Genomic DNA, 14802 nt, shown 5'->3' with positions numbered 1-14802 from the left:
CAATGGCAGGTGTTCAGCTCTCCGTCCCATACTTGACTTTGCATGGAATCAGAACATGAGACTCAGGCACTGTGTACTTTAATTATAATAAATAGATTTTATTATAAATAAATAAAATACAATACACAATATAATAAATACCTACTTGAATTAGTAATCAAAGTGCCCAGTGAGATTAAAAAATGACCTACCCCACTACAGATGTATAGTCCACATAACTCATACTGACCTAGATGACCACGTTGTATACATTTAAACATCCTCAGGGCAATTTTCCTGGAGGGTAGGGACTTGGTATTCTTTTTCCTGGGACTTTTGGGGACCTGCACATGAGTGGAAAGAGCATGAGATGAGTGAGCTGAAGATCTAGGCTGTAGTCACATCCCAACGGTAGCACATCCCATGCTGCCTGGGAACAGAATCTCAGACACATCACAGGCTTGTAGGGACAGGTGCATCAGCTTCACGGTTTCACTCTAACATCTTGCCTAACAAAATAGGGGTAGCAGCAGCATGAGGGGTATGCATCTGTGCCTAATGGATAGCCCCACACCCAGGTCCAAAGGCAAGCTTCAGAATGTTCAGGAAGTCTTTGAGCGTAGCTTCCAATCTCCAAGTGGCTCTGCAGGGTCTTGAGAAATCTCACTGAACTGTCCCCCATCTCTGGCTGTCATCTCTGACAATGTGAAATGTTATACTATCTGGGTTAAGGGCATGGGTTCTGCACACAGCCGAGGTTCCCACAGCCTGTCCGTCTGTGCTCACCCCAACTGGGAGAGAGAAAGAGAGTGAGGTAACATAAATTAGCAATTCCATACTTGCCATGTCAGCCAGCCCACTCCAAGCACCATCAGAGGAATCATTTTTGATGATCAAATTATTTCATCTGGCTTAGCTTTTCCTGATACTTCATTACTTGGACAATTGAGAGTTACGGGCAGTTCACCCTCCCAGCTGCCCTACACTTTTAGAGAGAATATCCTTGGCACAGCAACGTCCCTGTGGAGTACAGACTGTATCATGACCTTTTCATCATCCTCTGGTTTCCCAAGTGGAAATTGAAAATGAAAAGAGATGCAGTTTATTTAAGCAGTCTCAGGCCTGATAAGCATACGTGGTTCCTCTGTGACTGGGTGTTTCAAGATCCGTTCATTTCCACTCGCTTATTCCTGTCCGTGACTGCCATGGCTCCTAGAGGGATGTTAGAGGCTCTCTGCTTCTGGAAGTTCAGGATCACATCTGGCTGCCTTTTCTCCGTCTTTGTCCATCTCTTCAGATTTCTCTAAAACTAATTGGAAGAGTCAATAAGCACACCCACCAATTCCCTCAACGCACCAGGAAGCCGATCTCTCTGCCCTTCAGACCGGCTCTCGCTGTCTGTTTTTCTGAGTATTCCCATACCTGCCTTGTCAATTGGCATTCTCGGCAAGTTCGTCATAACTTCTCAAAGTGTCAACGTGCCTCTTTTCATTGTCCTTGTTAAAGATAACTTAAAATTTCAGAGTTGATGCCGACTTCCTTGTCTTTGGCACACAGCGTCTCTGTCCCTGCCTTCATCCCCAGCCCCCAATTCCCAGTCCCAAATGGGCATCTGAACCTCTTTTCACACAATTCCCTCTCACATTTTACCATTCTTTTCTCACCCACCAAAACACCTCACCCAGTGAAACATACTTTAGCTTGTGGGTTCTCATTCCTGCACTTCGGTGAGACATGTCTGTGCTCAGAGAGTAGAAAGTCACCTTCAGGAAAGAGGCATATAGTCTAGGGTGTCAATTAATCAGAACAAGGCAGGGAAAATGGCATCCTGTACAACTCCGAGTCCTGCTATATATATTTATGCCTGGGGGAGATCAAGGTGATTTCTTTTACAAAACTGAAAATTCATAGTTGTGACTTTTGTTTGGCGATAAGCCCAACACCTAACACCACACGAGTTAATAGCCCAGAATGCTGAAGACTGTGTTTAGTGTGCCTCATTCTGCATTCAAACACTGGCCTCTAGGTTTTTTGCCCCAACCCATTTTCTGGAAATTTCATCTCCATTCTTCACAAGCTCCCTGTTTATCCTTGGTGATGTTCTTTGCCTACAAAACAAGGCAACTGATTTTTTTCTATTCTGTAATTTCTAGTCCCATATCAAGTTTGACAGATGGATTTTTCAGCCTGCTTCTCTTTCCCCCTGTGAAGCACAGACCCACACGTCACCATTCCCGTCACGTGTACAATTCCATCAAGTTTCCGAGTGTCATTTATACACAATTTTATTTCTTCTTCTTTCACACACGCCTACCACTTACGTACAGCGACTCACTATATTCATATTTCATAAACTCCATCGGTATTCAGTCAAATCCTCCCCCGAAGTAAGCTAGGTATTTTTAACAGTACCTCTTTCACCGGCTTGAGGCTCTAACACGGAGTGGTGCCCTTTTCCTGTATCCCACTGGACTCCATCTACTATGCTGCCTACACGGAGAAACTTCTTCCTTCCTTCAGAACAGTTTAAGGCAATTTGTAATCCGAGTGCCAACACCCAATGACATAGCTAAGATGATTCCACTGAGAGGAAAGACAGCCTGTGTATCATGAAGCTGCTATCTCCCTCCCAGTCTCTGGTGGGAGATTCAGGGGAAAATGGAGGGAAACTCACCCTGAGATAGCCCAGAGTCCTCCTTCACCTTTGAAGGAGTGGGAAGCCTCTACTCTGAGCATCCATGAGTACAGGGCTCCCTAGCCAGCCACCAGGATCCAGGTTTTGTAGATAAACCCGTCACTAGGAAACGGCACTGCCTCTGCTATCAGTAATGCACCATCTCACGTGACATGGTGACAGAATTTATGATCATGTCATGAAAGCCATAAAAATCTGTCTGGGGGGACTGCTCCCCCCTCAACAAGGGACTGTTCCCTGTAATTCTTTTCAGCATCAGCCTGGGAGAGCTAGGGCCGAAAGCCTGTCTTCCTGCAGAGAGGAGCATCATATCCTCTTCTTCTAGGATAATGACTTCTTTAAACAATCCCCTTGATGCCTTTACCAGAAACAGTCCACTAATAATGATGATGATGATGATGATGGTGATGATAGGCTATCATAACACCAAGAATCCAAACACAGCGACATGACATCAGAGGCAGCAGATTATCAACGGCTAACATTAAGTCAAGTGTGATGATGCTGAGGAAGCCAGCTCTATGGTCCAGAAATGCCTCCCAAAGGCCACAGCTTGGAGAGGACTTCCTCTGGAGGCCTCTGCTGTTTTCTTTTTTTTTTCTATTTCCTACATGCTTCAACCTTGAAGATTCCTAACATTCCAGGTGCATGAAACCCCTACCAAAGAGATGCCCCCAACATCCCCAAGGGAATGGTAAAGTTAGTGGTGATTTTCACCCCTATTATGAGAGGAAGCCACATTACAGGACCTGTAAACAAAATTGCCTCCCTGGATACTTCTGGATTTTGCAGCTTCTAGTTAGAGCAGTGGTTCTCAACCTGTGGGTGGCGACCCCTTTGGGGTTGCATGTCAGATATTTACACTAGGATTCATAACAGCAATGAAATCACAGTTAAGAAGTTAAGAAAAATAATTTTATGATGGGGGGGTCACCACAACAGGAGGAACTGTATTAAAGGGTGGCAGTGTTAGGAAGGTTGAGAACCACTGCTCCATGGGATGAAGTAAGAAGACTTTAGCAGACAACTAGCTGTAATCCAAGCACTCAGGAGGTTGAGGCAGGAGGATCACCCTGAGACCCTGCCTCAAATAAGCAAGCAAATAAGTAAGTAAACAAACAAAAAGATTATAGATTCTGGTTGACGATTTCCTGTAAAGGAAAACCCTCCATTAACCTGGAACAACTAATTGAATTTCTGACTTGCTACTTGCAACAGAAAACAGGGAAGCAGATCGTCCTGCTGAGGATTTCACAGAAAGAAAAAAAGAAAGGTTTTCTAGGTGGGATCAAGACAGACCCTCAGCCAGTCTCTGACACCAGCTCCATTTCCAGTCCTGTAATGTACAATCAGAATTCATGCTCAGCACCATGACCCCACAGCACCGTGAGACTCCGAATCTCCCAGCAAAGATTCAATTACCTTCTGAATGCGTTCTCCAGGCTAGGAAAGGGAACCACATAGCTAAAAAACTTACTCAAAAAGGAAAAGACACAAACCAAAAACAAAAGCAAAAAAATACATGGGGTTAATCTAGTGTCAGATGGAAAAATCAATTCATTGGCAATGCCTTGGTACCCTCAGAGGAAACCATGCTTTATTATACAGCAGCCGAGACTTAGACATTGGTCATCCAGGTTATTTTTAAACATTAACCTAAAAATTACACAATTATACTAATATAGATTCTGAACACTGATGAAAAGTTTTAACAGCTTAATTCTAACCAACATTTCTCATGATGAATTAGGCATAAAATAAATATAAGAGAGAGAGAAACAGAAAGAGAGAGAGACAGAGACAGAGAAACAGAGGGAGGGGGAGGAGAAAGGAAGGAGTCATCAGCCCAAATCCAGAGCAAGATAGATTTTTGGACTTAGAAATGTATTCTACATTCTTGGTTAGTGTATGCCCTGGTCCCTGAAGCCCTTTCAAGTGACTCTCCTTGCTCTAGGAGAATTTATAACTCACCCTGATGGGAGGATTGGGGATCTCCATGAGGGAGTGAAAGACATCTACTTCAGAGACCTGCACATCATCTCAAAGATGCCATGGAGAGTGAGGGGTAGAGGATGACATATTAGGACATAAACGCATGCGCGTGTGCGCATACACACACACACACACACACACACACACACACACACACACACACACACACACACACACAGAGGCACATACACACAAACAGCCTACCTCTAAAAAGCATTTTGTATTTTGCCTCCTGAGACTCAGAAGTTCCCATGGAAGCTAAGAAAGAACATGGAAACCAGAGTGGAGAGGCGCACGGGGCAAGGAGAAGAACTCTGAAAAAGTAACGTATGCTGTAAAAATTCCACAGGACATGAGGGTCGGAGAGCCAGCTCAGCTGGTAAAGGGCCCAGAACCCATGTACAAAAGCCAGGTGTGGAAAAACACACCTATAATCCCAGCACTGGGGAGGCCGAAACAGGAGGATCCCTGAGGCTCACTGGCCAACCAGCCTAGCAGAATCATTGAACTTTAAGTCCAATGAAAGACCCTACCTGAAAAAAATAAAGCAGAGGGCAATTTAGGAAGACACCTGACATTGACCTCTGACCCCGAATGCACACACAATTATGTACACACATGCCCACATATGAGAATGTACACACAGAGTGGCGTTTTAAAAATGGGGTTCATGTTATGCGAATATGATGGTCATTACGAGGCAACTCAGTGAGTCTTTCCAACGTCACACCACGAGTCCCTAAATGCAAAATAGGGGCTTTAGAGAGAGAAAAAAATGTGCCCCTCTATCTGACATTGACCAGAGGATGGCACATGGGCTTTTCTGACTTGTATTCCAAGGGTTAACTTCCGACACAGGTGACTTTGTTTCCAAATGTGATTAAGCTGTCTCCACAAATCCTCTGGAATTTTTATCCACAGGCACAACTCTAGTTATTAGCATCCTTGCGGCTCTCCATGCCACGATGTCTGCCTGACATCAAGGGGAGTCCTGTGCCCCACCCTACACACACACCTGTGTGCTGTGAACAGTCAAGGGTCCCGGAAGTGTTGTCAGAGCCCAGCTCCTGGACAGGCATCAGCCACACTTGGGAGTCAGAAGAAGACATTTTCTAGAGCCCATGGCTCTTCCCAATGCCAATGGGGTTTGGAAAGCAGAGGAGGGGCTGCTGTAAGTGTCTTAGGCACTCAGGACTTGAAGCCTAGATTAATAATTCAGTTCTTTATAAGAAATTAGGATGAAGCAACAGAAAGGTTATCCTAACTATCGTGAAATGCATTTTCTAAAATTATTCCATTGCATTTTAAAGGGTATAATTATAAATGTTTTTATGAGCAATTTACCAGAAAATTAAAGTCCCTTAGTTTAAAAAGACAAATCATCCCATCCCTCTGGGAAAGGACTTTTTTTTTCTCCCAGTCAGGGAAACTATCATTTATTCGCTATAGAGAGCAGGGACCATGCCAGCAAAGGTGATCTGAAAATTCATCTCTAGAAAAGAGGCCATATTGCTGCTAGGTAAGAGAACTTTCTAGAAAGTGAATCAGCAGGGACTGGTGAGAAGAAGGGAGGGGATGCACTTCCAAAGCGGAGGAGTTATTGAGTGCTAGACTTCCTCTAGGTTGCAGAGCAGAGCCATGTGGGCCCTGTTAACTGGGTTTTTAAGTCACTCTCGGCTGAGCTTCCAGGGGGTTGTCCCTCCGTCCCACCCAGCTTTTCAGTCTTCAGCCCATCCCTTGGTTTCAATTTTTCTCTTAGGTTGGCCTGCCCCAAAAGCCTTGCACTCCAGCCCTGCGAACCCACTACATGGTACACAGTCCTACGAGGGTAAAACATGTAAGCGTCCGCCATGTATTTAATATGGAGGTTCTGGGAAAGGGCGTCGAACGCCGGCTATACCACAGTGCTCCCAGCTCCCTAAAGTCCCTGAAAGCCTTGTTAAATTAAAGATTCACAGTCTTTTTTTTTTCCACTTCATTTTTACTTGCCATGTTGCTTCTTGCCTGTCTTTTATTTTCTTCCACCTCTTTCCCGGCGGTACTGTAAAGATGGAGCTGAATGGCACCAGCCATCATTAATACTTTCTAGAAAATGGAAGGGTTTCATTAAAACCGCTACCATTTCCTTGGAGTTGGAAGGAATGCAGGGAGATCAACTTGCAGATTATAAAACCACACATCTGATTTTGAAAGCCCAGGCACTGAAGGCCTCTAATCCATTCATACTTAGATTCCCAGGACATAGGAATTTAGCAACAGCCTCAAATCTACCCAGGTAATATCTCATGAGGTCACATCAATGTCATGAGAATACACCCACAGTTCTGTAGGATTCAAGCATCCGCTGGCTGGGAACAAGCCCCCAAATCCAGAGGAAAACACCTCCTCAAGTCAGAAAGCGTCCGCTTTCACCAGGGAACTCCACTCACCCTTCTGAGGTGGAAAGGGCTCATTGTGAGGTGGTGATGTTTGCTTTGCCTTTTGAGCCTGTGCCTTTATGTTTTAAGTATTTAAGAGGCATAATCACCTAGTGTGTAGGTTAATTTCTTTCTGATATTGTAATTTATGCAACATTAATATGGGATGCCAGCTCCAATTTTCTTATGCTTACACTCCGGGAGCCGAGTTGCATATTCTGCCAACTCCATTACATCATCTCAAAACCCAAACATTTCCCATTTGCACATCACTCTCAACTACCCAGCATACTTCCATAGTCTCTCTTTTTCTCCCGGGTGCTCTCTCTCTCTCTCTCTCTCTCTCTCTCTCTCTCTCTCTCTCTCTCACACACACACACACACACACACACACACACACACACACACACACACACCAAGATTGGCACCCCTGAGAAGTAAAGGCTACATCTGAGGTCAAGGTCTGCAACTGCAAGTAATTCCTGGAAGATATTACTACTGCTGTGTTGGCTAAAGGATGCCTCCATGTCTGACCTTCCTTTTTTCCATTCAGACTGTTATGTAACCTAGTGCCTGCGTGCAGGATGTGAGTGGAGTGTCTGGGCCTTACTTCCCCCTTCCCATTAAATCTCTTCGGAGAAACGGACAGGTTTTTTTTTTTTTTTTCAAAGAATGGGGGTGGGGGCTCTAGGGGGTAAAGGAATATGGGTCAGCAGGTCATCCTGTAAGACTCACATTGCTCCTATTTTGGTTCCTTGGAGCTTTGGAAGGGGGCACCAAATTCCCCGGCTTTATATAATTTGCAGTAACAGCAAGTTACAGATTTGTAGTCGGTTCTGCAGCCTGCCACCCAATCTATTGCAAGAACACACCTTCTGGCAGGAATAACACCTGAAGATGTTAATAAAGCAGGGGAGGTGGGGAGGGGCTAAAGGAAGAGGAAAGGTACAAACCAGAAATTAGAGCCGCTTCCTAGATACTCTGCATCCCCTTCTTAAGAAAAAAAAAAAAAAAAAAAAAAAAAGCCTCCAAACACATGAAGGGGATTTTCTCCAGCGTTTCTGATTAACCCTGTTACATAACCCTCTTGCATTCCAAATCTCGGGCTCTAAATAGACTCTTTGCAGCCAAAAGCTCTGCACACAAACTCGCAGAGCTGGTGGCCGGTTGCGGCCGCCCCCCAGCCCAAGTCTTCACCCCCTTTTCCTTTCGTCCCGGTCCTTGCCAGCCCCATTCCTCCGGTTCAAACCGAGCCTCAGCGCAGTCATTCTTCGGAAATCGCCTTTAATTAAATGGTGCCCCCCCCCCCCCCCCCAGCATATGTCATCCTGATGGCTTTTACTGTACTCGAATTCCGTGAATGGGAAAGCGCCCGGACAGGGGGTGTGGCTAAGGTGGGGCGGGAGGGGGGAATACTGTAAAACAGCCAGCACATGATCAGCCATGTTCCTACCTCCAACTAGCACATCGGAGAGCAAGGGAGCGGCTCTCGGTCCCTCTTTTGCCTTTCCTCAGGCCCCCTAGCCGCCAGATCCTGGCTGGAGAGCACCTCTAGGTCCCAAGCCCCGCGGTGGCTCGCAGGAGCCCGCTTCCTCCGGAGTGACAGGCGTGATTTATACATTATTTACAACAGTAATTAAAGCTGCAGCTTCCTCCTGCTCTTTGCAAACTCCCGGAGCATTCAAATAAATAATCCCCCCACCCCCGAAGGAGGAGGTGGGGGAAATCCCACAGCAGGTTCTGACACCTTTAAGAAAAGAGTCAGCTTTCTCTGATCAGGCCACTTTAAGGAAGGTAGGAGGGGAGCAAGCACCCTTGTCTCCCCAGGTTCCCTCTTTCACACACTTCAGAGAGCAACACGAAATGAACCAATGACCCGGCGAGGGCAGCCTTGTTAGCCCAGGCCCACAAACACTCAACTCTGATCACCCCCAGGTTCCCGCAGAAACGCTGGGCATCGCGGCGAGGGAAGGATTCCCAAAGCAGAAATAAGTTTGGGTGCTTTTCTCAGTGTTCTCTCTGCGTTTGTTTGCTGTCACAGCCTCTCCCTCGGATCCCGCGTGAAGCACCCCACTCCACTGCCGCCCTCCCTCCGCGCGCTGTACACGCCCCCTGCCAGCCTCCTCCAGGGCTCTGGGCTCCGAACCCCTGGCTACAAAGTTGCGCTTCTCCTGGTCGCCGCGCCCCACCAGGGCAACTCCATAACATCCTGCGCGCCGGGACCCCATTCCTCTGGCTTCTTCTCCAAACCCATCTCCAGAGCTCCAGAAGAGAAGCTGCCCGCGTCGCCCCCTCTTAGCCCCGGGAGCGCCCCCTTTCCGTCCCCAGAGACTTCTAGGTCTCCCACTCCTCCCGATTCCTCAAGCTTTCATGGGAGAGGGAGGACTCGAACACCCGCCGCGGCTCCGGCTGCGGGGGGGATGGGGGGTGGGTATGTGAGAAACTGTCAACAGCAGAAAAGGTAACCGTGGAAGCGAGTAGCCACAAACAGACCCCCTCCCCCTTCTTAAAAGGACACTACCGCTTTAAAAGTTTCTTTCCCCCACTCCCCTGTCTCGATTTCTTTTTGGTGGGGGGAAATCGTATTTAATTTGGACAGCTCGTCTTTGCAGAAAATAAAACATGCAATCAAGGGGGAGATGGTGTTGGAGTCGCCTGGCTGTCAACGCTCCGGTCCGTCCCTGTCCCCCCTCGCCCTCTCCTGCAAGCCCAGCACTGGCTTGCAAAAGTTTGCAACATTTGTGGGGGGCCCCGCGGGGGGAGGGGCGGGGGTGCCGGCCGCTCAGGGCACCTCGACAGGCTCGCGCGCGCGCGCACCGGTCCCGGGGACCCCGCGTCTTGCCCGCTCCCGGGGGGCGCGCGCTCCCCCGGGGTACCCGGTCCCCTCCGGGCTCGGCGCACTGCTCCCGCCGCCCCCCTGCCAGGAGCCCGGTCGCTGCGTCTCCTACCTCGGCTGGAGCTCGCGTAGCTCTGCCTGCGACCCGCGCCCGGCGCCTCGCTCTTGCGGCCCGCGTCCTGGGTCAGCGGGGTCTCCCTGGAGCTGGCGGCCGCCTCCGAGCCGCTGCTGCCCGGCTCGCTGGCGGCGGGGTCGGGGGCTGCCGGAGCTGACTCCATGTTTTTTTTCCCAATGTAGAGATCGGCGGAGATGGCGAGCTCCGAGACTCCCTCTATCTTCTGTTTTCAGAGCGACTCTATGGTACCAAAAAAAAAAAAAAAAAAAAAAAAAAAAGGAAAAGGAGACGGGCGAGCAGGAGGGACCCAGCCAGGCGAGAGCGCGAGCGAGCGCGCGAGTGGCGGTGGACGTGTGCGGCCGAGAGGGGACGCGAGGCGGGTCTGGCCACAGGCAGCGCTAGCGAGAGCGTCTCCAGCCGGCCCCCGCACCCACACTCCACACCCTCCAGACCCCAGACCGGGAGCCACACAAGGCTGCCAAATTTGGGAGGTGGGGAAGAGAGAGGGAGGAGAAAGAGGGGGTGTCTCCTGCGCCCCGATCCTCCCTCTCCTCTTTAACCCAGCGACAGAAATGAACGGTCGGCGACGTGTGGCTCTGTCTACTTTTGAGATTCCCTCGGGGGCAGTAACTCGGTGTCCCCTATCCGCAGCCAGCTTGGGAGGAGGAGACAAATCCGGTTATCCGCGTTGGGGCACTTGCTGGTAACTGCAGCTCTCTGCAAGCCTGGTCCAAGGTTGGGGAGAGATTAAAAGGGAATTAGGAACTGACTGACACCCCCTGGAAGGAAGAAGGGGGGACGAGGAACGTGGCGCTTTTTACTTTGGGATGGGACAGTCGGGGGTTTTCAGTCTTAGATATGACTGGGTCTAAAATAAATTTTGTGATTGTAGGATGCGTATGGCCAGCCAGTAACTAATGTTATGGAAAGAGGTCTCTTTCAGCTCTTTTGCAGTTTTTCTCCGAGAAGAATCCAGAAACCATTTGGCAGTGTACTATTTTGTGAAGCAAACTTTGGCCAGATTGGTGAAGGACTCTGAGCCGATGCAACGGGCCTAGCTGCATCTGAACTCTGGTGTGCCTGCTAGTTTTCTATTCCCATTGGTACTTTTGCTGTTAAATGCACAGGCACATCCACAGCAGACAGACATCCTGGAGAGGTATTAATAACGTCTGGATAATAAAAAAAATCCAGATAATTAACGAGTCTTATCTTTATAAGGCATGATTCTGTACTTTCCTTCCCTTGGAGCTCACCCATCTACTAGCTGATGCTCAAAGAGAGCTGAGAATTAAGTCTGTGTGCCTCCTCCGCAAACTCCAGTACAAAGTACTAATACTAATGGGATGGCTAGTGAATATCCGCACATGGAGAGCCAGCAGAAATTCTCTGCCTCAGTAGTGAAGCCACCATTTCCTTTTATTTCCAAAGACGCCGATGAAACCAGCCCATTTTTACACCCTCACTTTCCTTCCAGAAAAGCCTGAAATTTTTGACAACACAAATATTATTATGTACCAGAAGGTGGCAAAAATATGTGTGTTGGGGGGTGGGGGTGGGGAGAACTGGGGAACACTGCACTTTTGCTAATTTTCTGGTTCTGAAAAAAATGCTTTTAAAAAAGAGAGAAAGATAAATCTAGCTAAATAGTTTGATAGTCTGTTCTCCAACTGATCTAGATGGGATGGGAAGGGTTCTGACACCTTCGTCTGGGCTCTGCAAGGATCTGTGGTCTTAGCCTGTCATTGGTGCCTGTACACAATGCTGTAATTGTCTCCTCTATCTCAGATCAGATGTGTGGCTTCCCCAGACACCAAAGCAGATTTTCGGAGCAGCTTCCACTCTCAGAATTGACTGTTGGCTTGCCTGTTGCTGGTGTTCTTGCAGCAGCTGACCTAGCACGGTCACATTTGACTTTTCTAAGTAAACAAATGCTTCAAAGTACACAGCTTAATAGACAACTTCCTCTGGGACAGACAGTCTCAAAATACATCTGCTGGTTGTTTTAGAATACTGTTTTTAATTTTTAAATTTTTACTTGAAATAGAATTACATCACTCCCCCATCCACGTCCTTACTCCAGTTCCTCCAACTTAACCTTCTCTCCTACCCCCTCCAAGTTGACTGCCTCTTTTATCTTTGATTATAGTTGTTATATATGTATATATGTGTGGGTGTATATATGTATATATGTGTGCGAGCGCATGTGCTTGCTTGCTTATATGTATGTACAAATAAAAAGAACCCGATGAGTCCATTTTTGTTGTCTGTGTGTAGGGTTTCAAAGCTGACCACTCTACATTGGACAACCAATGGGGCTCGTCCCTGGGATGGGCTAATTCTCCTTTTTCCAGCAGTCAATAAATGGAACCCCTTCCACATTAGTATATCCATTGATAATGATATTGTTTTGATTTTGCTTAGCCATTTCTAAGAGACACTGTTTCACAGTAGACCTCCTGCTCTTCCCGTTCTTACAATCCTTCTGCCTCCTCTTCCACAAGTTTCTGGAGCCATAGATGCAGGAGCTGTAATGATCAGTTGATCTCTGCCTTGTGTCCGTTTTTCTATGTAGGTTTCCAATTGCTATAAGGAGAAGTTTCTGTGATAAGGCCCGTGGTAGTTACAGTAATCTGGGGTATAAGACTAAACTTTAGAATGTAGGAATGAATTATGCTGGTGTAGCAAAGTGGTGACAATAGATTCTGGTTCTTCAGTTGGTTCCTTTATGGTTCTCCTTCAACCAACTGAAATAGGTCACTCTAGAAACATCTTCCAGAAAAGAAAGGGCAGGGAGGCCCTGCTGGCCTTCATCAATGAAGATAGAGGCAGATCTCTGTGAGTTTGAGGCAAGACTGGTCTACACAGAGAGTTCCAGGCTAGCCCGGGCTTCAGAGTGAAACCCTGCTTCAAAACAAAAGGAAACACTGAGATAGACTCTGCTCCCTTCAGAGAAAGATCCTAGAGGGCGTCAGGGCAAATTTCTCCTAACTCAACACAGTACCTGCTTCTGCAATTTGAAACAATCAGGAACTCAAGTGCTGTCCCCCAGGGGAAAAATAAAAGTGAGCTAGACACATTCTTGACTGTCAATCATTGTTACTAGAGTGTAAATCACCTGGATTGTGGAAGCATTTGAAACCGGAAGAGCACAGTAATTGGGTTTATATTCTTTCCTTTCCTGGTGTCCCTTTCTGATTACTAATTAAGATTTCCAGTTTCCCAAATATTTGGAGAGACGGAAGCCTTCTTTAGACCCTCCTCTTTGACAAAGGGCAACAATGTTTGCTTTGAAAGGATTGTTTTTCCTTACACTCTGTTCTCCGATAGGCTCTGGCTCAGACAAGCTACTCTCTGTAGAAGAGATACGTCCAAATCCATGTTTTGCTTTACTGTTTCTTCTCCCTCTTCCCTCCATCCAGGAGTCCAGGACCTCCTCACCGATCACAGGCTGCCCTCCTGATAGCGACACTGCTTTCTTCTGTGCTCAAGTAGTTACAGAAAGCCTCTGAGTTCACTTAGAGTCCTCTCATACTCCAGGCCCTTGCCATCCTCATCCTAATGTACTTGCTAGGCTCTTTGAGCTCTTGGCCCTGACATCTGTACCTCCTTTTTGCTGTATCAGTTCAGCATCAGACATTATTACTCCCCCAAACCATCCCAGTAACCTTCCCCGATAACTGGCCTCAGGTCTTTCAAGCACGAGAATCCATTCATTCTAGATAGCTCTGCCAAGTTAATTACCCTGAACTACAAGCTCTCATTTCCCACCATGTCACTCCCATGCTTACAAGACTTTAATGGCTCCCCATTGCCTATCCAATTAGCTACTAACTAGTCAACAAGGTATTCACAGCTCTACCTCACTTTTCTTGGCACTCCTACACCAAGGATGGAAAGCAGATCTCATCTCAGGTTGGTTGGAAAGGTGTGGGCTGGGATTGATGAATGCTGTCTCCCATGGGCGGAAGGATAGGAAGTGTAACACGCATGCGAGTTGGAGTTTGCCAAACTACCTTACATAATCCCTACAAGACAGGTTCAGTCTTCAAGCCAGGGTGGGCAATGTTGCCTCCTCTGCCTCCTTAATGTGTCTGGATTCCATGTCAATGCCTCTCCTCTCTGAGGGCCTTCCCTGCCTCCCAGCTTTCTCCATTTATTGACTTCAATCTTCCTTCCAACAGGCTCCAGTTGCATACCAGTATTTGATGTGTCTCAGGCTTCTTTTCATCTGTTGCTACAAGGTCTCTTGTAGTCCAAGCTGGCCCCAGATTCCAGAATGACCTTGAACTTCTGATCCTCCTGCCTCCACCTCCTAAAATGACTGGTGTTCACCACCACACTGGATTTATGTGGAGTTAGGTATTGAACCCAGGAATTCATCCATACTAGCCAAGTTCCCATATCCCTAGCTGTACCTGCTTTTTTATCTTTATACTTTTAAATAAATATTTCAAAATACGTCCCTTTAAAAAAGTCTTTATACTTTAAATATTTAAAAATAGTTTTTGACAGTTTTATACATCTTAATCAGACCCACTTCTCAACTCTCCTCTCCCATTAACTCCCCACAGACCCCCTCCCAACAAGTTTGCCTCCAACCTTCATGCCCTTTTCTTCTTTTTAACAACTCACTGGTGCCAGTTAGTGCCTCCCACATGCGCATGGGCGTGGAGCCATCCACCAGAGCATGGGCAACCTACCAGTAGCCACACCCTGGCTATAAATGGCTCTGACTCCTTCTCCTCAGTAGCCATCAACTGCCAAT

General features: G+C 47.3%; 1 protein-coding gene and 1 long non-coding RNA gene across 3 annotated transcripts in view; one reads left to right on the top strand and one right to left on the bottom strand.

Annotated features, from left to right (window-relative positions):
* Rora (RAR related orphan receptor A) overlaps positions 1 to 10315 on the bottom strand; it is a 744161-nt gene extending 733846 nt beyond the window's left edge. Inside the window, exons 1-2 of one of the 2 annotated variants that reach the window (XM_052713350.1) lie at positions 10032 to 10315; positions 1307 to 1742 (exon numbers count right to left, since the gene is read on the bottom strand). In XM_052713350.1, the coding sequence (XP_052569310.1) occupies positions 1657 to 1742; positions 10032 to 10197 (252 nt within the window). In that variant the 5' untranslated portion in view covers positions 10198 to 10315 and the 3' untranslated portion in view covers positions 1307 to 1656. Of the gene's footprint in view, positions 1 to 1306; positions 1743 to 10031 lie in introns of those variants that run through there. The other variant, XM_052713323.1, reaches the window with a different exon arrangement.
* A 765-nt stretch (positions 10316 to 11080) lies between these two features.
* On the top strand, positions 11081 to 12291 carry LOC128094806 (uncharacterized). The gene is made up of 2 exons (XR_008213074.1): positions 11081 to 11193; positions 11823 to 12291. It is a non-coding gene; the product is annotated as an uncharacterized LOC128094806 (long non-coding RNA).
* Positions 12292 to 14802: the final 2511 nt, after the last annotated feature.

This window comes from Peromyscus californicus, unplaced genomic scaffold (assembly GCF_007827085.1).
Source record: "Peromyscus californicus insignis strain IS unplaced genomic scaffold, ASM782708v3 Scaffold_11__1_contigs__length_118956290, whole genome shotgun sequence".
In the NCBI taxonomy this organism is placed as follows: Eukaryota; Metazoa; Chordata; class Mammalia; order Rodentia; family Cricetidae; genus Peromyscus; species Peromyscus californicus.
The sequence above is the reverse complement of the archived record's forward strand: the minus strand, read 5'-3'. Positions and strand labels throughout refer to the sequence as shown.